This window comes from Colias eurytheme, chromosome 21 (genome assembly GCF_061535395.1).
Source record: "Colias eurytheme isolate Ceu_HAF_F1 chromosome 21, ilColEury1 Martin Lab GWU primary, whole genome shotgun sequence".
Lineage (NCBI taxonomy): Eukaryota > Metazoa > Arthropoda > Insecta > Lepidoptera > Pieridae > Colias > Colias eurytheme.
This window is the reverse complement of record NC_143000.1, coordinates 1,948,038-1,974,956: the sequence shown is the minus strand read 5'-3', so window position 1 is coordinate 1,974,956 and position 26,919 is coordinate 1,948,038. Positions and strand designations below refer to the sequence as shown.

The 26,919-nt window shown below is 34.8% G+C and overlaps 3 protein-coding genes across 3 annotated transcripts; 2 read left to right on the top strand and 1 right to left on the bottom strand.

The window, feature by feature from the left end:
• The first annotated feature begins 17 nt into the window (after positions 1 to 17).
• LOC149898930 (uncharacterized) lies at positions 18 to 3,292 on the top strand. Its single transcript, XM_090114434.1, has one exon. It carries the CDS (start codon positions 506 to 508, stop codon positions 2,576 to 2,578), a length of 2,073 nt encoding a protein of 690 aa, XP_089970560.1. The 5' UTR covers positions 18 to 505; the 3' UTR covers positions 2,579 to 3,292.
• A 7,708-nt stretch (positions 3,293 to 11,000) lies between these two features.
• On the bottom strand, positions 11,001 to 26,794 carry LOC149898928 (RRP12-like protein). Its single transcript, XM_090114232.1, has 19 exons — positions 26,579 to 26,794; positions 26,036 to 26,273; positions 25,394 to 25,520; positions 24,708 to 25,007; positions 23,947 to 24,030; positions 23,390 to 23,539; positions 22,451 to 22,686; positions 21,340 to 21,454; positions 20,651 to 20,815; positions 19,618 to 20,265; positions 18,818 to 19,299; positions 18,036 to 18,211; positions 17,402 to 17,613; positions 16,671 to 16,924; positions 16,146 to 16,360; positions 15,447 to 15,620; positions 14,758 to 14,917; positions 13,966 to 14,103; positions 11,001 to 11,983 (listed from the first exon to the last, which is right to left on the bottom strand). Exons 1-19 carry the CDS (start codon positions 26,712 to 26,714, stop codon positions 11,899 to 11,901), a joined length of 4,095 nt encoding a protein of 1,364 aa, XP_089970358.1. The 5' UTR covers positions 26,715 to 26,794; the 3' UTR covers positions 11,001 to 11,898.
• Positions 12,304 to 13,261, top strand: LOC149898929 (uncharacterized). Its single transcript, XM_090114249.1, has 2 exons — positions 12,304 to 12,326; positions 12,523 to 13,261. The coding sequence occupies exons 1-2, from the start codon at positions 12,304 to 12,306 to the stop codon at positions 13,223 to 13,225; spliced, it is 726 nt and encodes a 241-aa protein (XP_089970375.1). The 3' UTR covers positions 13,226 to 13,261.
• Positions 26,795 to 26,919: the final 125 nt, after the last annotated feature.

The following is a 26,919-nucleotide window of genomic DNA, read 5'->3' as shown; positions in this document are numbered from 1 at the left end:
GAAATTCAGGAATCGTTCTTTACTTTATTACAAATACTCAAAAAAGTGTTGATGCTTTCTGTAGTAAATCACAACCACCATCAACTAAACATCATTTTTTGATTATTTATACGTGTGTAACAAGTATAGTATCACAGAAAATTAAGACAATAGTTACATTTGTTTCACTCAGAAACCAGAAAACTTTTAGAAAGGACTGTCTACAGATGGATGTGTTCCGTGGTCAAGAAAAACTTACAACCTGCATAATCAGCTGTCAGTGAGATAGATCATCTGTCCCTGTAAATATAAAAGCTAAAACAATCACAACACGTTTTGGACTGATAAGTGTAAATAATGAAGTGAATGAGTACATTACAATGTGACCTCGACGCTGTTCTCAGCTGGTCCTGACGTGGGGAAGAAATGGGATAATAACCTATCAAGGTGTAAGGAGATCACAATGACCGGGCTCCCGTGAGGCCACGAGGAGAAATCGTGTACAGAAATATAAGTTTAAGTGAAAATGTCTGGTGACTTCCCATTCGCGGCGAAGATAGTTAGTCCATTGAAATGTAACGAGAAACCATGGGATTTGTGGGTGAGCGAAATCGGTCACTTGTCTCCGAGACGAGACAACGATGGAACGTTTACGACGCCGGCGGCGGTGGACAGCAAGAGCTCGTCCACCCGCCGCGTCCACGACTCCCATCCGTACAAAGTGGCGGAGCGGGGCCAGGCGCGCTATCGGCGCGCGGGCCTCAACCGCCTGCGGTACGAAAGCATGAGCCTCCATGGACTGTTTCCGCAAATGGACAATTTAAACGCTGCAGTGTGTCACATGTGCGGAGAAATAGTGAAGTGTAGTGCAGTGTACAGACATTTACTTGAATCCCACACTGGTGCTGAGCCAATCCTTCCACCTCCACCTCCTACAGTTAAACTAAAATCGGCCCCCGGTCGAAGTAGGCATAAGAAGGAGCCACCACCTCCCGTTCCTGTAGATATCCACCCCGTAAAGATGGAGACCTCCCCAGTGCACACGGCAGCCGCTCCTTTATCTAGGATAGTTTTGCCACAACCTGATTTACAGTACCTGGAAGAAGCGAGCACCTCTTCAGCGATAACTGGTGAGGTGCAGATAAGCATGGAGAGCGGAGAGTTACCTGTTGTCAGTATACAAGATACGGAGGATTTACCACTGGGAGAAAACCTCACTGATGACATTTTTGCAATAATGAACTCTGAAGGCATACAGAGTGCCGACGACATCACAAATGCTGCAGACTGGAAAAATATAATTAAGGATATACATGACATAAATTTTCCTACGACTAGTGAAACTATGCAATCACAAGACTTGTATGCAGCCTCATTAGATACATCACTAACTGGTTATACAATATCAGACACAGATTTATCAAATTTATCATTTCCACCGAACACATCTCCCATGTTATCGACGGTCGTAGACAATGTACAAACTGCTCAAGCTTTAAAGGCTCCGGCGACGCCGAGCACGAAGGCGCAAACGCGCAAAACGAGTAAGACGAAATTTAATCTACGAGAATACGATCCAAACAAGCACTGCGGAGTAGTCACCGCCGAGAACCCCAAGCCTTGCACGCGGTCACTCACGTGCAAAGCACACGCTCTGTCGCTACGGAGGACTGTGGAGGGCCGCGCGAAGCCCTTCGACACGCTGTTAGCAGAACATCGCGCCTCAAGGGATGCTGCGGCTTCGGGGAACACGTACACTCCTCCGGTCACTCACCCCCCGCCCCCGGCGCCCGTAGTCACTCCTGCGCCAGTAACGACAGTTCCTGTCAACCTCCCACCGCTCCTAGTCAATACTTCAATAGACCTCGGCACTTTCAACGGCTTAACGACTGAGCAGCAAGTGAACGACATCTACGCGAGTTGGCTAAGCGTCGAAGATCCCGTGTTACCCGATACGTCAAGCATCACATCCCTCCTCAGCCAACCACTGCCCACTGATTCTTTTCTGTTACCGGACGACGCGGATATCCCCACGGACGTACCTATACTAAGTATAGCACCGCCAGCGCAACCGACTCCTCCTGTGAAGGAAGAGAAGCCGGAAGGTCCGCCGCCGTTGGTGCCGAGCGACGTCTGTTGGTACTCCTCGTGTCCGCGGCCGCTGGCTCTCTGTACCTTCAACGCGTCTCACGCGGGCAGTGCAATAACTTTAGGCAAGAAATTCGCGACCGTCCGGAGTAACATAAAATCGTCGTTAACGCGATCTTCCAAGGCGTCTGGCGTCGCGAACAATTACTACAGCCAGAGCCTGTCGTCGCTTTCTAAGACTTTACATATGAACAATGCTAGTAAAACGAACAAGCCAGAAGTGCGTAAACTAATAGTGACGTGTAGTTCAACTAGTGGTGGTAGTAAGGACGTGCAGCAGACGTTGAGTGATCTATTCGGTGGTGACGTGCGGCACACTTTAAACGGACATTTGGGACATTCGGAGCGCAAGCCTCGCGCTGCGACTATCAAAACCGCCAAGCGGCCTTCCTCAGCGGTGCTCGATCTGGGTTTCTCTCTAGATCCGCTCTTAGCTGACGAAAAATGCTGAACAATATAAGCAATCACTGGTTGTGTAGTCACATAATTGTATATTTATTTTTTTTTGTAAAGAATCGAATCGGACTGGCATTGTAAATGTTGAATAATCACGAATTTTGTCCCCCAACGGAATTTAAATGTTATGATAAAGTTAAATCTCATTTTTCTTTGAAAAACGAACTAATGTTTGTATTATTTTGTATATTATTTATAAGATTTTTTAAATCGGCCCGCCGACGCGGATGTTGGCGCGTCGACGAACAATTATGAAATAGATAATGCAGAATGGTTGTATTTTTTCGATATGACATAACTCATTGTTGATACTGAAATGAATACCGAGAAAATGGCCTAGGATTAATGTTTAATGTGATGAAAATTTCCATGTAAAAATATAAATATTATTAAAATTAAGTTTATCCATAATAGTAAATTGCCTCCTTTTGAAAATACCTCAGTAACCAAATTGTTTTAATTAATGAAAACCTTTAATGGATTTGACATTGTTAAAAATTTCCCACTGTTTTGTGAAAGTTGTTTACACAGTGTTTGTTAGCGAAGTTGGTCGCGTATCCGATTTCTTGGAATCAATACTCAGTTACAACACACTTCATACATGATTGTGCAAAAGGATTTTATAATTTTCAATCCATATTTTACTACTGAATTACTGAGCTCAGAATGATATAATTTTTACTAGGAAATTAAAAAAGATGGACGCTTATAGTGGTATTTTCCCTCATTTGTTGTTAATCGAAATATAATTTTTACATAATCTATTTACACACTCACTTTATTTTCTTCTGTATATTCGCATGTACAACACAACTGCTGAACTGATATTTTTTTATCAATTTGTTTTTTTTTCTTCTATCTAATTTAGTAGCAATATATTGCCTGTACTTAGATATATTTTTCCTTTTACTTTTCTGGAGTCAATAAGCTGTGTCCTAAACAGTTTTTTTCGTCTATGTCTCTAATAAATATTTTCTGATATACCTACACAATTAACAAGCAAACAATAACATTTATTACAGTTAGTTTAAAATCTAGCTGCAAGATTTTTATTACTTACATTTTATTTTATTTAGATGGAAAAAGCTCGATGAAACGCACAACTTCAAGGCGTGGCCGTGGGTTCAACTCCCACGAATTGTTATTGTGAGATCAGATTCTATCTAATTACTAATTAGGCTATTATCCAGAAAATGCTTTTCACATAAAAATACAAAATTCAACAGCAGGCAAGTCCTGTGATGGCGAAGGTGGGTAGGCGGAGGGAGAGTAGGAGGTTCCCTCAGGTATCGGAGAAGTATACTGACTACTACTTACTAGACTGTATTTTTATTTGGGTTTGTTACCTCAGAACTTCCGACTGGGTAGGTCCTCTTTAAATTCGATGCAGTTCTGATCATTTCAAGGCGGTTTAGTGTTTTTTTTTAACTATGCAATATTTCGTCAATGCAGTATTTTACTAATGTTTGGTACTTGGATTGAATCAATTTGGCAAATGAAATAAATCGTAGTTTTATGTACGATTTCAATCGCGTTGTTAATATTTTTTTCCTGAACCAATGTTGCTATTCAAGTTCATTTCGTTAAATTCGATTCTGGCTTTCCTGGATATTATGTCCATAATATAATATATAATAATATAAGCTTTTATTTCCTTACTTTTACAAAAAAAAAAAAAAAAAAAAAAAAAAAAAAAAAAAATTTACACTTTAACTTAATACTAAATACTTTATATAATAAAACCTTAAAAACTAATATAATTATGTGTATTGTTAGTGACATTTTTAGTTATTCTATGTTAGTATTTATCTTATTATTCTATATTGTAAGGACCGCTTTGTGCAGTGAAAGCCTCCTCCAAAATCTTCCATTTCTGCCTATCATTAGCCAGTTTTACCCAGTGGTTCCCCGCTACACCAACAATGTCGTCTTGCCACCTTTTATAGGGTCTGCCTCTTTTTCGGCTCCTGTCCGCTAAAAACCAGTTTGTAATGATCGTTGACCATCTTTCATCTTTTTGCCTTTGGTTGTGTCCTGCCCATCTCCATTTTAATCGAAGAACATGATTACCGACGTCATTCGCTTTTGTTACTTTCCTTATTGATGTATTTTTTATATGGTCTTTTAATCGAATATTCATGTAGCTTCTTTCAATTCCTCGTTGGCAGACTCTTAATTGGTTAAGAGATTTTTTGGTCAGTGGCCAGGTTTGGCATGCGTAAGTAAGACACGGTAACAAGCAGCTGTTCATGGCCTTCGTCTTCAAGCGTACTGGTATTGGTCCTTTAAATATGTCTTTCATAGACCAGTACTTGTTCCATGTCATAGTTATTCTTCTAGATATCTCCCTCTCTGTGCAGGACTTAAATGAGATAAGGTGACCCAGATATATGTACTCATCTGTATATTTCAGTTCTTTTGTGTCTACATATAAAGGTATTTTCTGTCTGTTTGTCATAATTTGTGTTTTGTCATAGTTGATTTCTAATCCTGCATTTTTGCTATGTTCACTGAGGGTGGTTAACATTGACTGAAGCTGAATCGGGCATTCTGATAGTAACACTATATCATCTGCGAACCGTAAATGGGACAAGTATTTTCCATTTATTCTTATGCCTTTGTCTGCCCAATCAAGTTTCCTAAATATGTTTTCAAGTACCGCAATGAATAATTTTGGTGAGAGTGGGTCTCCTTGTTTAACACCACGTTCTATTGGAAAGGGTGAACCATTTGTGTCCAACTTTATCCTTGCATAGTTTTCTCTATATATTTCTTTTAGAAGATTGATGTAGCCAGCCTCTAAACCCTGTGCTTGAAGAGCTTCCCACATAGAGTCATGAAATATTGAGTCAAAGGCTTTTGAGTAGTCTATGAATAATATGTATAGGGGTCTGTTATATTCCACGCATTTCTCAATAACTATTTTTAATGTAAATATATGATCTACTGTAGAGAATTTTGACATAAATCCAGCCTGCTCTACCGGTTGGCTCTCATCTATTGTATGGCTTATTCGTCGTAATAGGGTAGATGCGAAAACTTTATAGAGACATGATATTAAGCTTATAGGTCTGTAGTTAGATATTAGTTTTGGACTTCCTTTTTTATATATTAAAACTATTTCAGACTCCTTCCACTGATTTGGTATTGCATTTTGTGAGAGAATCAGATTGAATAAATTTGTTAGTGTCTCGACCATCATATAAGAACCTGCTTTTATCATCTCATTGGTAATTCCATCTGCACCGGGACTCTTGTCAGACTTTAGATTTTTAATTGCTTGTTCTACTTCTTCATTCAAAAAGACAGGTATTGGATCGTTATTCAAGTAGGTAGTGTACGAATCCAACTTGGTTGGTATGGTCTTAGTTTTATATAAGTCTCTGTAGTACTGTGTGGCTAGATCCAGTATTCCTGCTCGATTAAAGACTGAGGAACCTGAAGGATGGGTAAGTTGTGACAGTAAATCTTTTTTAATTTCGAGTGATTTATATGCTTTTTTGACACCTCCTGTCTTTTCTAAAAAGGTTTCCAAGGTCTTTATTCTAAGTTCCTTATCATTGCTTTTTATTTTTCTTTTTATTGTCTTGTAAAGTTGGCTAATTCTCTTTTTTTCTATTTTTGTCTTGTTTTCTGTATTTCTAAGGTTGTGTAATTCTTTCTTCATGTTAATTATTTCGTCTGTCATTACAGTTTCAATTCTTTTTTCGCGTATTCGTGAATTTCGTTCTAGTGATTTTTTTATTTCATTTATTAAGGTGTTATAAAAGTCCTGAACACAAATATTATTAGTGATATTGAGTGTTAAAATGTTGTTTTTAAAATTTTTAAAGTTGAGCTTTGAAGAACTCGTGTTATTGAAACGAGCTCGGGTTAATTTTTTTCTTCTGCCAAGATCAAGTGTTATTCTTACGATTCGGTGATCACTTGGATGTATAAATTTACTAAGTACGTTGTAGTTTTCGATAATTCCAGGACAGTTGGTAGCTATGTAGTCGATTTCATTTTTTGTTCTTCCATTTGGGGCGAGCCAAGTCCATCTAAGTCTCTCAGGTTTTTTAAAAAGTGTGTTTACTATTTTAAGTTTATACCTCAAACAGAAATCTATGAACATTTGTCCTCTTTTGTTACGCTTGCCATACCCAAAGCTGCCCATGACAAGATGTTCGTACGAGTTGGTCTGACCAATCTTAGCATTCATATCTCCCATTAAAATTATCTTATTGGTACATTTCTCTATAGCTATGTCCAGATCATTGTAGAAGTTTTTTAATTCCGTCTCGCTGCAGCTTTCGGTCGGCGCGTAGACTTGTATAAGGGAAAAGGAAGTGTGGTATATATCCACATGTAGAATTGCAACTCTGTCTGATATAGGTTGGAACTCTTTAACTTTTGTATTTGAACTTTTCTTGACTAAAAATCCTATTCCTTTCTGTCCCTTTATCATGCCGTAGTAATATAAAACGTAGTTTCTTCTCTGTTCAATTTTTAATCCTTCTCTTCTAACTTCGCAAATTCCGAGTATGTCCCAATTAATAGACGACAAAGCAAATTCAAGTTCTAGTATTCTTGTTTCATTAGCTAATGATCTTAGATTAAATGTAGCTATATAATATTTTTGTTTTATTGGAGGGTGAGAGTCTACTGCCCCCGCGGTGACAAGCCGTTGTGGGGGAGGGATGTGTTTTATTTTATTATTTTGTTTATTAATATATTTTGTGGATGAATAGGTGGTATTAGTTTGTTTCTTTTGGAGGAGGGATATTGGCTATTCGTTGTCCGAGTTGGATTGTACAGTATCTGAATTATTATTTTGATTGTTTTGTTTATGGAAGAAATTGCTTAATTGACTTTGATGTCCTGTTACTTTGTTCTTTTTAGCCACATGACCTTTAGATGTTGATGGCTCGGTATTTTGTGTTGGATTGGATTATGTCCATAGAAAGACATAAATAAATGTTGGTCTAGAATCCTAAAACTGTTATCTATAAACGCGTTCTTGTAAAACACGGTGTTTTTTAACAAATAAATCAATAGAAACTTCAATTTTATTTAGGTACCTATATCAATAAATGTGGAGGAACTGCTCACTTACTGGTATAGGTGCTGAAACAATTTAGCATGTAGGTATAATATGGAGACTTATGGAGAATAATATGAGTAGGACCGTCTTTGGCAATCATAAGGATCATAATATATGTAGGTACCTACTACATACAAACATTTCAACAAAAAGGCGAAAATTAATTCTAAGAGGAGAAACACAATGAATTCTGGAAGGTTTTCTTTTTAAAAATAATTCATGTTAAGTGTAACAAATATCAACGTTGATGCCACAGAGCGTGCCAAAAAATAGACATTCATACATACGCTTGAAAAACATAACTCTATCTGGCACAGTTGGGTAAAAATAAATATTTTCAAGCCTAGAAAACATTTCATGAATGTGAAAGATTGTGAGGATGTGTGTATGTATATGTACATACACATGTGTGTACATATGTGTGTTCTTCTTTCACGAGAAAACCACTGAATGGAATTTGATGATACTTGGCGACGATGTAGACTGTAGCTTATGTACCAAAATAACTGAATACGCACGGCACCTATTTTTTTATTTATATATGTACTTATGAGACTGTAGTGATAGGTAGTGATGTAGGCTGTAGATTAAAACACATATATTATACACTATAGAAATACTCTATCTATAGGTAGGTACTTATTCATATTGTTATTTTAAAATATTATAAAGCTTAAGAGTTTGTTTTTTTGAACGCGCTAATCTCAGGAACTACTGGTCCGATTTGAAAGTGCTTTCGGTAGTAGGTAAATAGCCCATTTATCGAGGAAGACTACATGTTTTTTCATTATTAATTAGTATTATATCATCATGCTAAGACCAACAGGAGCGGAGCAAAGCGGGTAAAACCGCGGGGCACAGCAGCTAGTACATCTTATATATAAAAATGAATCGCAAAATGTGTTGGTAAGCGCATAACTCGAGAACGGCTGAACCGATTTCGATAATTCTTTTTTTATTATATTCCTTGAAGTACGAGGATGGTTTTTATGTAGAGAAAACGTAAATATGTAGCACGGGCGAAGCCGGGGCGGACCGCTAGTATTCTATAAAAATGAAGTATAGAATATATTTTAAACTACATATTGTCAATACAATGCGATTTTAATGCATTTAACATTTTATTTAAAACACAAGTTCAATCATTAAAAAATTATTCCGAATTGCAAAATGAGACAAAATAATCCATGACCATTTAATGGTCCCACTTTACGTAAGTATTATTGAAATTTGAAGTTAGTACTTAGGTAGAAAAATAGATGTAATCCTGTAAGATATTCAAGACAACATCTGATGATTGTGTTTCTAAAATAGTTTCTGTATCTTTCAAATGCAAATAAGTATTATTCATCATAACACATACAAAGTTCAAAGTTTACATTTGATACTGCCTTTACGTAGTTAGGTATGAATACATCTAATTTATTTTCACATAAAACTTATGATTTATGAATCGGTTTTGGATACCTACTATAGTTGAAATTTTTGAAATTTTTTTTATAGTTGAAGTCATTTGACCAAACAGTGGTTAGTGTAGTACGTGAGTGTAGAAACAAGGAGCTCGGGGTTCAGTCTGGTAGAGCACAGAAGGCTGCTGGCTGATCAGTGATACATGCTTGTCCCTAAAGACAATCAACCAGTGAACTGTAAAATAGATGTGAAATTTCTGTCCTACAGCCTACAAAGGGACGGCACTTTAGTAAGTATTAAAGAAAAGGGGCTTCCTGTAACGTGCTAATCGTGTGAGCTTATGATGAAGGCATCCTCTAAAAATGCAATAAAATCTGGAATGAAACTTTATACTTACCATGAACATTTATTTTGATCTCGCGGGCGAAGCTGCAAGCAACAGCTAGTTTATAATATTTTATATTATGAGGATAAAATATGATAGTGGTTAAGCAATAGAAGATTCCTCGAAAATCGACCGATAACACCGAACAATAAAGCTCAATTATAGGATGCAGCTGCTTTGATTTAATTTTAATTTACTCCTCTTTTGTTACTAAGTAACTACTTAGTAAGTTAGTAGATATTTATATTGACGATCTAGATTCTAGAGCTACCGGCTTTGCCATTTAAAATAATTAGTATAGTAGTTAGCTACATCCCGATCACTTGGCGGTCATAATATGATCCTATAGATATAGGTACCATTTCTTACTCTTTCATTGGTTGTATCTCGTTATCCTATCCTTAATATTATTATGGGGGAAATTTATAAGAATGTCATGGATATTGGTTTTTGCTGGTTGGTTGTTGCTCTAAACTATTGAGCGGATTTTTACGATACTTTGCAGTGATGTGTTCTAAGTTTCTGCCATAACTTAACACTGTATTATATGTGGTATTATAGATACATCATACATGTATTGCCCGCGAATGAAACCGCGCGTCACAATTCGTATTATAGTGTATGTGAATATGAGAACTATACTCAGATAACTAATGTGTTATTGAAAACGTTGTTTTGATGTATTATGATATTGCAATTTGACTTGCCATCAATCTTCGTATTGACCTAGATCGCGATTAGTGTTAGCCCGAGGCATTAAGTTTGTAATTGGCTATATGCTGATTTCAACAAGTTTACGTTACTGTATACGAAACTGGATTTTAAACACTTTGTATGACTCGCTAAATTTAAATTCATTCAATACTAATACATCAATAATATATACTTTTTTCATCAATTAAGAATGAGAATCTCGATAAGTCCGTTATTTTTTATTGTTGAATTAGGATTACTCATCATATCAATACATATTGCCCTGAGGCCTTCCTTAACGGGTCTTTTTTTATGATGTGTTTTTTTAACTTATTGGTTTATTTTATGGTGATATATTAATTGTTAGCTGTGACATAAAATATAAATATAACGGGGAAGTTTTGATTATAATCTTACTTCTTAGACAGAGATAGTATTCTCTGTCTACGATTATCCTATCGGTGGTAAATGTTATGACGATTCAAAAGTGCTTTTATAAGAAGTCTAATTTAAAAGCGTTTTAATAGAGGTCCTAGGTATAGAGTATTCGACCGTAGTCTTGCTTATTCGAACTCAATTCATGATGATGAATCGAAAGTGGTGATGAACCGTTTGATGTTATCGCGCTTCTATTAACGCGATGAAACCGGAATATTTCTGGGCATCACATACAGGCTGAATGTTTACATTAAAATTGGTGTAGCAGTTTTTAAAATAAAAACACAGAAAAACGAATAGATAGACCGTAAAAAAATATATATCTACATTATTATATTAGTTGATTAAAAAAATACGTTACATCATTACATAGGTATCAAGGGTTGATGATAAAATAAAACAAACAAATAGATTTTTTTATTAATAAATATATTCTCTGAATACATTTATGGTCAACATAACAAAGCACAGGATGAATATGACAACTTTTTAGTTATAGTTCGATTCAAACTTTATGGCGGCTCGGAACATCGTACGATGCGCAGAAAACAATTTTAGATATTAGCGGGACGTTAAGGGACCTGTGCGCACCCGCACTTGCACCTGCACCACAGAATACATAATATGTAGTAGCTAAACGCTACAGAACGGACACTCTCCGCCTCCCGCCAAAATTAAACACTTACCTCACCCCGCACGATCAGTCTATTAGATGGCCCGCATTTTTCCGTAAGGACGATACGCAACGAAGATTGACAACATTAATCAAATTGACTTAAGTAATTTTATTATTTTGGATTTGTGATTATCGTTTTTCGTAGAAAATGGTTAGATATTGTGCTGTTTACGGATGTATTTCATCAGAAAAACGCGAATTTCTTTACGCTAGTCACAAATGTGCCAACCATAAAGCGTTAACACACACATTTGCACTCTCTACAGTGTGACTGTCAAAACGATAATTTTGTATGGAGTGTCCGGGGTGTGCCTGCACCTAACTTGCGAGCCGCCATTGAGTTTGAATCGTACTATACCTATTATAAGCTATATCAAGCAGCAAATAAAGTTATAGTAGAAAATGAAATCATATGAATATAAAACGTGAAGCTTTTTATATTACCATATTTCAATAATTAGTAACTTTTTATACAACAGTTAATAAAATCAACATGAATTATTACGAAAGCTTTATTTTAACAGTATATTGTTTATAATCAGGATATTTTTAGAATTTGGACTATCAAAACCTCCTCACTTTTCTTTTACAAAACCTTAAATATAACAAACTTAAATAACTTAATCGATATTATTTTATATTCGGCTTTATTTTAACACCTTTTGTCTTGGACTTGACTATGCCTTTGAATTGTTTCGTTGTAACAGCCTTTTTCCTGTAAATAAAGAAATATATTTAGTAAGTAACAAAAATATACAAAAAAAAGATACAATAGTTGAAATAATCTTGTTTGTACGATTTTAATTTTAAAATACTTTCACAGACATTGATATAAGAAATATTTTCAGTTAAAGATCGACAATTTAATTTTAGCTTAATTGATATTTAAAATACATCTAGTCTACTAAACTCCAAAAACTAGTTCGAACTTGAATTTGATTTTTTGTTTTTATGCATTTTATGGCATTAAATTGTTTTATAAATATAACATTTTGAAGAATAGAAAAAAAAATTATCACTGCGCGGGATTCGAACATGCGTCTTTCCGCCATTCCGGGGTGACGCCTGGACCAACTCGGCCAACTGATCCGGCCAGAGAAAGGGTTCTAACTAGTTAAAATAAGCAAAATGATATAATATGTAATACCTAACAAAGTATATAACGGGTGATTTTTTAAGAGGTTAGGATTTGATTTTCAAAAAAAAACACAAAAAATTTGAAAAATTTGTTGTAATCTATAATGGAATCGATAGAACGATCAATATATATCTTTATGGCTATAAAGTTTCGGATAAGATTGTAGCTAGAGAGAATTCGATACGTGATTTAGGCGTATTATTCGATCGTACCTTAAGTTTTAATGACCACATAATTGATCTTTGCCAGAATGCATATAAAGCCCTTGGATTTATTTTTAGGCAGACTGCTCGTTTTAATGACAAAACTGTTATCATTAGCCTTTATTATGCATTTGTACGTAGTAAGCTCGAATATAACGCTATCGTGTGGAGCCCACATGAAAAAATTTACACGTTAATGATAGAGAAAATCCAACGCAAATTCTCAAGATGCCTTTTCCGCAAGATGTATGGATATTATCCCTACTTATATCCATCCTTGTACGTTACGGGGATGGTTGGAATGGATACACTGGAGCTACGACGCGAGCGCGCGCTTATGGTTCATTATTATCTGCTGTTAAATAACAAAATTGACAATCCCGTGGCACTGGGGGCCTGTGGTGTGTGGGCACCGACCTGCTCCGTGCAGTGGCGCTCGCGGCCGCTGTTCGCGGAGAGCCTGCTCCGGACGCGAGCCGCTTGGAGTGCACCCACCCATCATGCACTCAATTTGTTGAATAAATTCTTACGTGCTAAATCTGAAGTGGACCTGTTTAATGTTAATATTGTATCGTTTGTCTCTAATTGTACCTTATTTTTAAGTCAAACTTTGTAATCATTGTTATCTTTGTGCGTGTTGGTATGTTTTGTACTGTAAGTCAAAGATGAATAAATAAATAAATAAATAAATAAAATAAATATAATTTAATGTTTGAAGATGATTTCATGCAAATGCTGGCCGCGGCTCCGGTTTAGATGGCCCATTCGCAAGGCCCAATTTCGGCACACTCTCTACAACATATCGACCGGTATATCACGAATAAATGCTTTAATATTGGCTCCCAGTGCGTCAATCGTTGCTGGTTTATCCCTGTAGGCATAAGAAATAGTCCAAAGGCGTTAGATCACACGATCTAGGCGGCCAATCGACGGGCCCAAAACGTGAGATAAACTGTTCGCCGAAGGCGGCTCTCAATTGGGCTATTGTTTCGCGTGCCGTGTGTCATGTGGCACCGTCTTTTTGAAACCACATGTGAGGCATGTCCAATTCTTCCATTTTGGGCAAAAAAAAATCGCCAATCGAAGAAGTGCATCGCGCACTTCTTAACCGACTTCACACTCTCTTAACCGAGCATGCACTTTGATAGTAAAATTCAATAATTTGCAAGCGTTGTTCGTTCGTAAGTCGATTCATGCTTAAATTATAGACCAAACTGAACAAGTTTGATAAAGACACAAGACACGATTCACGCGTGTTCTATCAAAAACAGTATTGCCAAAAAGAAACCAGCAAAAAAATCACCCTTTAGTAACTTTTCATCAAGTGTAAAACATTTAAAACTAAAATAAATATACCTCTTATTAAGATTCTTCCTCGACAGCGGTAGATACGCGTACGGCTCCGGTTTTCCCTTCTTCTTAATATCACCTTTCGCTTTCTTTGAGCGGTAATCTGTTCCTACAGATGTTACAGATGCTGCTGAACCGAGAGGTCTGGAAAAATAATATATTATAGGCATTGTAGGTAATTAAAACGGGTTAAAACACGTTTTCTACATCATAGATGGAATTTTTTAAAATTTATAAATAAATAAATAGATGGAACTTGAGATGCGAGAATGTGTTTTAAATATCTATAGCAATAATATAATAAGAATTTTTATCCATTCCTTCCGGCTTATATTCAAAAAGTTTGGAACAATTTCAATTGCATTTGCAAAAATTATAAAAAAAAGAAAATTTTCCCAATAAAAAATACAATTTTTTGTTCATAACTTTTCTTTATTTCTTTTGGGCCTTAAAAATAATTTAATAAGTAAACAATAGAAAATAAGAAATACGCGATACTTGATCTACAACAATATTATATTTAATACTTTCTTTAAAAAATTGTATAAGTTATCTTTTAAAGTAAATTCATCAATAATCACTACATCACTACATAGTATAAAACAAAGTCGCTTTCTTTGTCCCTATGTCCCTTTGTATGCTTAAATCTTTAAAACTACGCAACGGATTTTGATGCGGTTTTTTTTAATAGATAGAGTGATTCAAGAGGAAGGTTTTAGTATATAATTTATTATGTTTTAGATAGAGCGGGCGAAGCCGCGGGCGGAAAGATAGTTATAATATAAAATATTTGTTTACCTGTGTATACCCTTTCCTCCAGCCTTATATTTAGAAGCCACAGTGACAGTGGAAGCTCTACTTCTATTCGTCCGTCCGCTCTTTATACTGAGAATATCATCATAACGTCGTTTAGTTCCCGGTTTAACTAATTTCGACGGTTTCTCATTATCTTCACCATCTGTGGAAAAACAACAATTATGCATGTGTGAACATTAACTGTAGTATAAAAATAAAAGCGTGTTAAAAAGACACTCAATCGACTATTAAAAGGTCTTTTCTAGTGTTTGATTTTACGCGAGTATTATACATTTAGAAATTAAACTGAGCGACAGTCTCCCCGTGACCACGCTCGCTGCAAAGTCTGCGAAACGTCGGGATAATAATATAATGAATAAATCGCGTTTAAAATCCGTTAAAATCTTTAATATCTAAATATAAAAAGGCCGTGAAAATGAGTTGAAGTAGCGTCATATGAAATATTCATTCAAATTCATACCTTATATCATGGCAATAAGGTCCAAAGTCTATTGTAAAAAATATAATATTACCTTAACCTACCAACTTAACTTTAAAATTACCTGGATAAGTAACATTAAAATAATTGCCTCAAATCAACATCATATACCTATATTTCTAAGTTAATAGCCAATTTTTGCGCAAATTAATCCTATTTAGTAAAATAGATAATAAGGAGATAATAAAATTACCTGTATCATCAGTATCACTATCGATATCACCACTGGGCTTGGGCTCATCATCACCATCATCACCGAAGTCATCATCAGCTATGATCAGTCTGCCATCGGGCGCTGTACGGAAGCCGCCATCTTTCTTCTTTTGCGCCTTTTCTTCGACCGCGCGTTTCTTCTTTGGATCCGTGGCTAAATAAAACGAAAAAATTTAGAATAAGTTGGAAAAAAAGTCGAATCTGATATTTTGAGAACATGTTGTCTGATTTTTGTATTGTCTGTTATTTCAATGAAAAGCAACAATATTTTATAGACCATTATTTCTTGACATAAAGATTTTTTTCGTTTTTTTAACATTTTTTAGTGATGAAGTAGATGGGCATTTATTATCCAGATGGCAACTATTGACCTAATTAGGTAAAATTTACAAACATGTTAATGGTACTTCAAAAACTTCTTCAATTGAGAAAAGCTTTCTCAATAGTACGAAAAGTATCAGTTTTTTTAATATATATAAATCTCGTGTCACAATATTTGTCCTCAATGGACTCCTAAACCACTTAACCGATTATAATAAAATTCGCACACCATGTGCAGTTCGATCCAACTTGAGAGATAGGATAGTTTAAACATGTAGGTACCACGGGCGAAGCCGGGGCGGACCACTAGTTTTCCTATAGAATTTAAAAATGTATCTTCCATCAAAATGTAACATACCAGTAATCTTCCTAGCGGAAGAAACATCAGCGAGATCGACAATATTCTCCGGATCATCTTGAATCCAGGCCTGGTTTCTGCCCTTTTTGGCCTTCGCTTTAGGTCTTTCTTCGTCCAAGTACTCCATCTCTGAGTCCGAGTCCTTTAGAATGTCTTCCAGGGTTTTGGACGTGCCTTTCACGGCTATGTCCGTTTCGGAATCGGATTCTTGTTCTCTGTAAAGGTTTTGGGTAATTGTAGTATGAATAAATGGTTATTTTTATTTGTTAGAAAAGTGTTCATTAATGGGAACAACTATGCTTGTTATCCTTTGATCGACTTTTTCTAGTTCTTCTATGGTTGTTAAAAGGTAGGCATTTTTTGAAATATGAAGTTAATTCAAGATAATATAGCCATTATCAAACATAATCAAAATCACAATCGTGAAGTCGTGACTTCAGAAGTATCATTTCAACTACTAGCATCCACAACTTATATCTTCTTAAAACCCAGACCCATAATATTGCCAGGTTACTAAATACATACCTTCCTTCCTTCATCCTCTTCTTGCGATTATCCATTTTCCTGATATTCCTCAGTCTACGCAGCATAATTTCATCCTCTCTCGGTATTAACTTCTCAATGGTTTCCGAACCGAACTTCCTCGCCATACGAGATAGGAAATATCCGATTTCCAAACGTGAATGACGCTTGCAATCCTCCGACATTGTGGATAAAGTTTTGAACAATAGCGGTAAGCTGCCAGAGAGAACTTCTGTGGGGAGTACTTTTGTGTATACCTGTAAAAATTGTTATAGAAAATTTGGTGTTTGTATATGTGATTAAATGTATTATCTTTCAAAATAAAATTTTCTAAATCATTCCAACCAAATCCAATACTATTCACGGCATATTGAAATTTTGTTAAATATAATCAATCGCTTATAGAATTCATCATCTGTCTATTTTTCCTTAATTGAGGATTTTTTTAACAAACTCGCGAAACTAAAAACTTAATATTCATCATACATACACAATTGCCAGTGGACTATAGTCTTAAAGATTATAGAGTTCATTATACAGATTGCTTTTTATCAATAACTTTTCACATATTCATACAATCTAATCTATATCTAATATAAGTAAGTCAAGTCAATCTATATCTACTTCTCACTTCTACATTTATTGCACGCCAGATACATAAATACTATTCTACACCAAACAAAAGAGAGCAGATACATAAATTCTACACTTCAACACCACAAAAAGACCCAAACCTTCAAAAAGCTCATAGCAGCAGCCACAATCTCCCTATTCCCGTTCATCATCATTCCAGCCATCGTCTCCAATAACCCCTGGACCAGTTCCAGGCCCATTTCCTCAGAGAAATTGTATAGAGCTGATGATAATGCTCGGATTGTGGCACCAACTATACGGGGAAGGGGTGCGGAGAGACCCGATTGTAACATGTCTACGAACGCTTGCATGCCTGGGAAAAATAATCGATTTTATAAATGTGTTTTTTTTTTCTTAGAATTGGACTTTTGTATGTATGAAAAGGATTAAGAAAGAGCTGAATGGTTAGTATTACATATATTGTTTCAAATCATTTGTATTATCAACTTACGAGCAGAATGTATATTTTATCATACCAACTTGTTACTATCATTTATGTAACTACATCAGCAAATTAATTAATTTGATATGTTTAAAAAGAAAATATGGAGGATTCAGAGAATTATTTATTTTTTCATACAGTACTTTCAATTAAACAATGCTCTGAAGTGGTATTCACAATTTTTCGAAATTACCCCCCCATACTATTTTTTTTTTGTGTCATCAATATTTTTAAACTAGGTACGTAATATATAAAAAACAAAAAAAAAACATGTTAAATATACAAAAACTCACCTCCATCCTGTCCCTTCAGTATATTCCCGATCGCGGTTATAACACTAAACGCACATTCCCTACACTTAGTGTTGATGTCTTTAGTGCATATAACCGATTCGGCTATAGCCGATTTGATGAGTTTACTCTCAGCGTTGAGATTCGATGACTGCATGGTTATTAAGTGTTCTATGCATCTGTAATAAATGTTAATGTAAGAAATATAAATCTAAAAAGGATATTAATTATATGATATGAATATACACAAGAATCTAAAAAAGAGCGTGTGTGCCGAGCACACGTGTCCGAAGGGAAACATCTTTGGCAAGATTCAAAGATATCAAAATCGTCCTCTTACTCGTGACGTTCGTATTGCCATGACGCGACCTTGAAATGTTACTCTCAACGCGCCTAAAGAAATTTCACTAAAAAAAATATAAACATTCTTTCTTCAAAACTTTTTTATTGGATCTGCATATTGAATTGAAGTTGTTAAAGTAATATCTTAATATATATAAATCTCGTGTCACAATGTTTGTCCTCAATTGACTCCTAAACCACTTAACCGATTATAATAAAATTCGCACACCATGTGCAGTTCGATCCAACTTGAGAGATAGGATAGTTTAAACATGTACCACGGGCAAAGCCGGGGCGGACCGCTAGTTAAACTATAGAAATTGAGAATAATAAGTTTGATATAATTTAACACACAAAGTTTTCCACATTGAAATGATTATATAACTTAACATAAGGCCAATCAAAAATTATTTTTAATCCTAAATTTCATATTTTATACTAACCTTAATCTAGCCGCCTTGCTGCTATCAGCCACTTTATTGAGCGACGTCATCAACAGTTTCTTTATTTTCTTATAATTCGACTTCAAAAACTCTTGACAACTATCATTATCACTTTTGAATATCTCTTCCAATATCCTATACGCTTTTTTGTGTTCCATTTCAAGCAATTTCGCTTTATCCTTGTAACGTAATTCTTTTTTATCCTTACCATCTTCGTTATTCTCGTCGTCCATTTTGTCTTGGTTTTCTTTTTTAGTTTTTTTGTGTTTTTTCGGGTTTTCCAGTACTGTTTCGCATAATGGGTATACCCATTTGTCGAAAAGGTTAGCAATTTGTTCGCTACTTTGGTAGAGTACGAGTAGACGGATTATATCGAGAATTGATTCGCGTTGGAAGTGATTATTTTCTGAAGTTTCAAGTTGTTGGAGCGCGTTTGTGAATAACTCTTCGCGTAACGTTTGATCGCATATTGTGAGGTATACCTATGAGAAAATTTGTTTTTAGATATCTGAGAGAATTTGTACACAACATTAAATAACTTTTTAACGTTTAATAAATTATGTCTTGATAAAATTCCATTAAATAGCGGTTTTTATATTAGGATATTAACTGAAAACTAGAGGCATTGTATAAACTCTGCCTACGCATGTATTCAGCAGAGTTTCTATGCACGATACAATAAACTTTGAACATGATTGCCACGAAATAAGAATTTAATTTAAATAAATGCAACATCTGAACATATTTTGACGACCTTTTAAAGGTGATAAAATTGAAATTATAAAAAGCTATAAGCTTACCTGTATAGTCTCCAAAGCAGCTAGCCTCTGTCCCTCCGCCATGCTCCCTTTAGCAGGCGACATATATATATTTAGTAGAATCGGCACATAATTCTTAGCAAACCTCCCCAATTCTGCCTTATCTTCATCACTTTCCACAGAACACGCGATCAACTTTCTCAAAGCCGCCATGACAGACAATCTAAACTCAGGATTATCCTTTAAAACACTCCCCAAAACTCTGGCAATCACTTTAAAACTGTCCTTAATGTCTTTAGGAGAATTACAGAAACTGGGCAATAAGGCCCAGAATTGGTTGCACAATAGATCGTAAGTATGAGACCCGGGAGTATCATTTGCTTCGGCTAGTTCACGGGATTTTCGCCTACAAAAGGTGGCCAATTCTAGAATATCAGTTGCGAAGTATTTCAGGTTGGAATTGGTTATTTTTTCCTTCATTACGGGTAGTAACCAACTTCTATCCAGGTTTATTGTCTCTCCGTTTCGTATGGGAATGATTTTCAATACGAATTCTGGTCCAAGGGATTTTATAGCGCATCCTGTTGCATATTCAGCTTCTTTTTCGTTGAAAAAGTTGTGACTTTCGCGACGATCGTTCAATTTCTTTAGTAATGGTCCGAGAGAGTTTGCTACTTTTTCGTTTCCGATCTGTACAACATACAATGTGTAAACATTTTAGTATTAATCAATAATAATATTTAGGTTCCATATAGTTATAGGGCTTGTCATATTCACAGTCTACAATGCGATAGCACGTGAACAAAAGTTAGTGCAAGCGAGAGCACAATATTGCAAAATTATCTTACTCATATGTCTATCTCACTCATATTCTAAGAGCGATAGCATTTTATTCAACACCAAAGTGCGAGAGGGATAGCATGATAATTCATAGCGAGTTAACATAATGACTATAATAGTACTATAGAAGAATTTTCCAAACTAGTGTTAAATAATTATTTGTCCGTATTTTGATTCAAAAGCACATCAAAACGAATTCAACTTGAATAATAAATGAGTGAATTTAATACATTACCTCAAAACAAACAGCTATAGTTAGAATAACATGTTTGATCGCCTGGTTGAACGGATTATCGAGACCCGTTCCGATTGTTTTAAAGATGGCGTCGATATGTGACTTGTGTTTTACCAAACATTCCTCCGAGTCAAGCGCCGGCTTCACGCAGTCCAGAAGAATTGCCTTAAAGATAATAGTGGCTTAAATATTGATTTTAAATTAAGTATTGAAGTATATAAAATGTATGTACAAAGTGATTCAACTTAGAATAGGTTCGACTTAGCGTTAATTATATCTATGTAGTGACATTTTTTTAAATCTCATGATCATATTAATATTGCTTTTGAGAATAGAATTTTCCTTTTTGGAAGCTTCATTTTGCCATTAATATAGAATTTTAGTTAGAAATACAGTCTCAGTATAAGGGTGTGTTTCCACCAAATGTATTTGTATATAATGTAATTGTATAGCGAGGAATGCGTACATATATTTTTTTTTTGTTAAGAGCATTACAATTTTTTTTCCGAATTTTATCAGTTATTACCCTAATCCTAGCGGAGCGAATCCAAATAATCAAAAATCATTAAAGCCAGTTCAGTTATTCTTGAGTTATAAATAGTAACTATCACGATTTTCTTTTAAATACTTATATCGATTTTTCTTTACACATTCAAATGCAATTTTATAATTTGTTCAAAACAACTCACTTTCAGTGCGTTGGTAGAGGCTGCGTTAACTTCAGCAACGTCTGAGAGCCACAGTTCCGACACACAAATGCCGACGAACGCTGGCAGATTTGGTATACACAAGTTTATATCGAGACTGGAATAAAATAATAATAATTATAGTTATGAGATAGATTTTAGAACCCCTTTTCTATTAAAAAAATAAAATTGTCTATGGTTTATTACAGAGGATTATAGAAATGTAGCTTCACAAAATTCTTGACGATATTGCAGTAAAAAAGGCGTGTTAAAATTACTGTACATACTACATTTATGTTTTAGTTCAAAAAAATTATGATAAAAAATTGAGTTGAATCATAGAATATAGCGAATATGGTTTTTTAAGGGTAACTATCGATTTTCATACATACATATCAAATCAGTGATAGTTAAAAAAAAAGACGGGTTGCACTGGGGGAGTGCCGGCAGAAGTGAAAACTTGATTATTAACGTTGAGCATGTTTGATATTGCACGCCTCATAAGCGAAGCGTTGAGGTGGGTACTACTGTCACTTCGCGCAAAACATCTGATTTTTCAAACTTAAAATGTCTTTATGTATCATACATTGCACTTGTAAGATAATACATACACACACATATTAAGAAAAAACACTATTTTTAACGTTCATGATATTTTTGATGTCATTTTTGTTATTTAAACTAGTTAAAAAACAGTTTAAAAAAGTTCTGTCTTGGACGTCCGTGTGTCTGTATGTGCGGATCCTTTTTCTTGTTAACACGATAGCGACCGAAATACTTTACTAATCGAGTCTTTTTTTTTCTCTTACGCTTGAGTATGCTCAGGAATAGAACCCTTTCATTTTTCAGGGTCTGATTCGATGTGGTTTAATTGTTATTAAATAAATAAAAATAATAATTAATAAATATTTATTAAAAAAAAATTATGAGGCGTGCACTTTTGGATTTTCCAAATTATTTTGGAATGGTATCCGTCTTACGCTTTTTCGATCAGGTCACGTATCCTGACGCGAGTTTAAGATTTTATACCCATTACAGAAAAAGTGCTCAACGCCGCTAAAGAATTTTTCACTACAAAAAATTCTTGAGTTTGAGTTAGAGTTAGGTTACATACCCAGCTAGACACCCGTATCCCTGTTGCAGTACTGTAGCCCACGCCAATATTTGCCCTGTATCATTCGCAGGTGGTCTAGCCGCCATTAACGCTCTGTTCAACTGTATCGCAAGGTTTGAGGTTATGTTCGACGATTCTTTGGGCGTTGAGAATAAAGCGTGCAACGTGTGTAGACAGCACGTTTTTATGTATATATTGTTGTGTGTCATTAGCGAGAGGATCGCTTCACAGGTTGTCTGAAAAAAGAGAAAGAAATATTTATTAATACATTTTTGGTAGAATTAATAATTAAGTTAAGGATAAGAATATGTATCATATTTTATGAAAGGTGCCATGTATTTTTTTTACATTTTGCATTTTTTGTAGTGATCTTTTGTCATTTTATGTGAAGTTATTGTTTAAGCAAAACAAAACATATCTAGATGTTGTGAAAAACCTTATTGTTTTATGAATTCTAAAATATGTTATTCAATAAGAGACCTTATATAATTTCAATAAAGAACACTTCAATTAACAAACACAACAGTAGAAAAATTCAAAACATTTTTTAATGCAGACGTGATAAATAAATAAATAATAAATAAATATTATAGGACATTATTACACAAATCGACCTAGTCCCACAGTAAGCTCAATTAAGGCTTGTGTTGTGGGTACTAGGCGACGATAAATATAATATTTAATAAATATATATATATATATATATATATATATATATATATATATATATATGGATACATATTATATGGATAATAACACCCGGACCCAAGAACAAATAATTGAGTTCATCACACAAATATTTGCCCTGACCGGGGATCGAACCCGGGACCGTCGGCTCACTAGGCAGTTACTTTACCACTGCGTCAAAATAATATACCTTATTATCAACACATATATACCTTAATATCAACACAATTTTTATTATATTTTAGTATTTACCTTAATATTATCCTTACTGAAAGCTGGCAACACATCGCGCAACATAGCTAGTGTGTGCAACACAGTCCTATGTCCAGAGAGCAAGGCTTCCGGTTTGATTCCTTGGAGACAGTATTCTGCTACACGGTTTGCGGCTGGGTGGAGTTTCACCTTCAAACATGTTATATCTTTAAATATAAAACTCAAAGGTAACTGATATAGTGATCTATCAACGCACTGCCCAAACCACTGGACGTATCAGGCTGAAATTTGGCATGCAGGTAGATGTTAGGACGTAGGCGTCCGCTAAGAAAGGATTACCCGAAATTCTTGCAGGAACGGGGAAAAACGGGGATGCACGTACAAAGTCGTGGGCGGAAGCTAGTTATTATTTATACGTTATAGCAAAAAAAAAGTCACTGAGAACTACATGTAGAATAAAAATTTCGCGAATTGAATAGTCTTTATTAAACTTAGAATGTAGTTATTACAACATAATTTTGACTTCATTGACAATATATTTTGTTTTATCATTCTATTCTGAATTACAAATTCGCACTGAATGATATTAAGCTCACCTTATTTTTCTGATCTTCTGATGGTATCATAAAACAGCTGCCTCGGAGGATTGACGTTATGCCGTGTTGGGCTGCTTTTCGTACCTATTAATAGAAATACATTAAGACCTCTAAAAATTATAAAAAAAAAACAGATAAAAAATTTAAGTTTAATTTAGGGATGTAACGATACCGATACCGATATATCGGCCGATATAATCGGCAAGCCGATATATCGGTATCGCCGATTATAAAACAACCGATACCGATATCAAACAATTCAAAAATTCGTGCCCAATGAACGATGCGGGAGGCCGCCCGCGCATGCGCACTTTGTTTTTTGAAAAAACTCTACCAATAGTAAACTTTTATTAGGAACTGATTGTATGTGTATAACTTAAAGTTTAACTGACTTTGCAAAATAATAATACTAAAATAAATGGTTTTCTTGTTTTTTTGATTTGGCATTGTTATTTAAAAGAATACGATTTACAGTTGAGTCTGTTAAATGTTGGTAACTTTTATGCATTTTTTATTTTTATGCGCTATTTATTTTTCTACCAAGCCATCGATATCGGTATCGGTATCGCCGATATTTGATTACAAATATCGGTATCGGTATCGTATCGGCAAAATCATGTATCGTTACATACTTACATCCCTAGTTTAATTGTTAAAAAAAATTTAAACAGATTTTTTCTAACACAATACAAACCCCGAGTGAATAAAGAACAAATAAATAGTTTTTAAGTCAATTAATAATATTTTTAAAATAATTTTACCTTCGGCTTTGAATGTATAGTAAAAGCAAGCACGCAGTCAAACACTTTCATCGTCGACGAGTGTCCCCACACGGCATACTCTTGCGCCCTCAACAAAACCGACAAACAACCTATAGCACTACGCAATAAGGTCCCATTTTCAGAATTCGCATTCTTTTCCAATATATCCATGAATATTGCCGCAGAATCTGAGAACTGTTTACGTAATACTGCTTGTGGGACGGATTTTATGCCCATTGAAAGCAGGGATAATGTGGCTACTAGGCTTTCTTCGCCTTCTGACGATTTTAGAGTTTGCATCTGGAATAATAAGGAATTTTTTTATTATGTATTTCAAGTTATGCTGCACGGTCTAACGCTTATGACTAATTTTTGGTATATAAGCTACATCACTGCCCAGTATCAACAAAATTTGTTTAGTCGTTTTTGCATGAAAAAGTAAAAACATCCACACGTGGACGAACCAGCGGGCAAAATTAAGTACCTAAATCTTTCTAATTAATTTTAGTTAAAAAGGAATCTTATTATACATATTTTGTATTCATTGCAAACATTTTCCAACAATGTCAAGTAGTTTGTTTAAATTGAAAAGAGAGACATAATCTTGAAAAATTAGTGATTTATAAAAAAGAAATCAAATACACATTAATATTAATTCAAAATTATCCATTTTTTTTTCTACTAACCAAAGCTGCAAAATACTCTGTAGTGGTCTCCTTGCCCCCTTGTTCTTTGATAACTTCGGTAACTGCGGCTAATACAGCCAACATTTCCTTGTGTACTGCATTGTTTGAATCGAACCTTGTTAGGAGTCTGGTATATGGAAGAAAGCAAAATAAATAATGAGCTTTGAAAATATTAATATTAATAGTGTATATGTTTATTATTTATTATAAGCTTCATATTATGTATAGCTTGGAAGTCAAAAGTAAAAAGGTAACTGATAAAAAATATAATTTAAGTTATCTTTAATCTTATAGAGATTTGTATTTGAAATCAATTTACAAGGAATAACTAAAAAAACAACCTAATCTAATTTTATTAGTTATTTACTAATAAATTAAAGTATCTTGACTTTAACTTTCTACTGTCCATAACATATGTATATAACCAAGAAGTGCAACTCAGGGTCCCAAGACACAAGTATTTCACTTAGTTTGAGACCCACTGTCGTACATTAATTGTAAATCATATAATGGACAAATAAATTTATTTCATTATTTCATTTATTTCATTTCATTTCATGTAGTTAAAACTCTAAATATAGCAAATCAATATGAGAAACTGTGAGTAAACTAGAATATAATTCTAATAAAAAGCAAACTCACTTGCTAAAACTAATATTAGAGCACTGACTCCAATCTGACGCAAACGTCTGAAACGTTTTGAACGTTCCAGACTTTTGTGAGCCAGTGTATTCTGTTTCCGTGTCATCATCGCCAGTACGCACTGACATACTTTCAAACTCTTTAGCTATAGTCAGCTCATCGTCAACTTTCTTGTTATGACCGTAGAGGGTCATGTAGTCATGTTTCTGTAACGCTTGTTGAGTTAGACCTGAGTTACCTGTTGAAGTTTAAGTAGCTAATTTTAATACCAGTATTTAGACTGATTGTAATTTGCATTATGATTTGTAGATAATATAGGTTTAAATTTTTAAATATTACTTTTTGCTGTTAAGTACTCATTTCAATTGAAATTATATCACACTTCTATTTGGAAGATATGTAGTACAAAGACATCTGATAGATTTAATTACTAAAAGCACAGGAAGCTAATACAACTCTGTATAGAACAACTAGGAATACTGTATTTACTAGGTACAAATTTTCTAAAACTACAGCTGTTTATTATGACTATTTTTTACTCACTAAGGTTCTCCTGGAAGAACCGGGATTTTGCCATTTCCCGGTATTTCTGGGTTTTCGGGTTTGAATTCGATGACTGACCCTTCTGCCATCTTTTCCCCTTTGAGGAACCTTTTATTTTGGATCTGAATTTACCCATGGTTTTTATTTCATAGCATTTAAATAATCAAAATATAACACACACTTCACACGTGGTTTTGGTTATGTTGAACGAACTGAAGTTAGCTGATATCGTCACATGTTTGTCAAATGTCAATGCCAAAATCCAGGAATACCAACATTACCTCAGAGGAATAAACCTTGGTTTATTCCTCTGAGAACATTACAAAAAATAAAATAGCCTA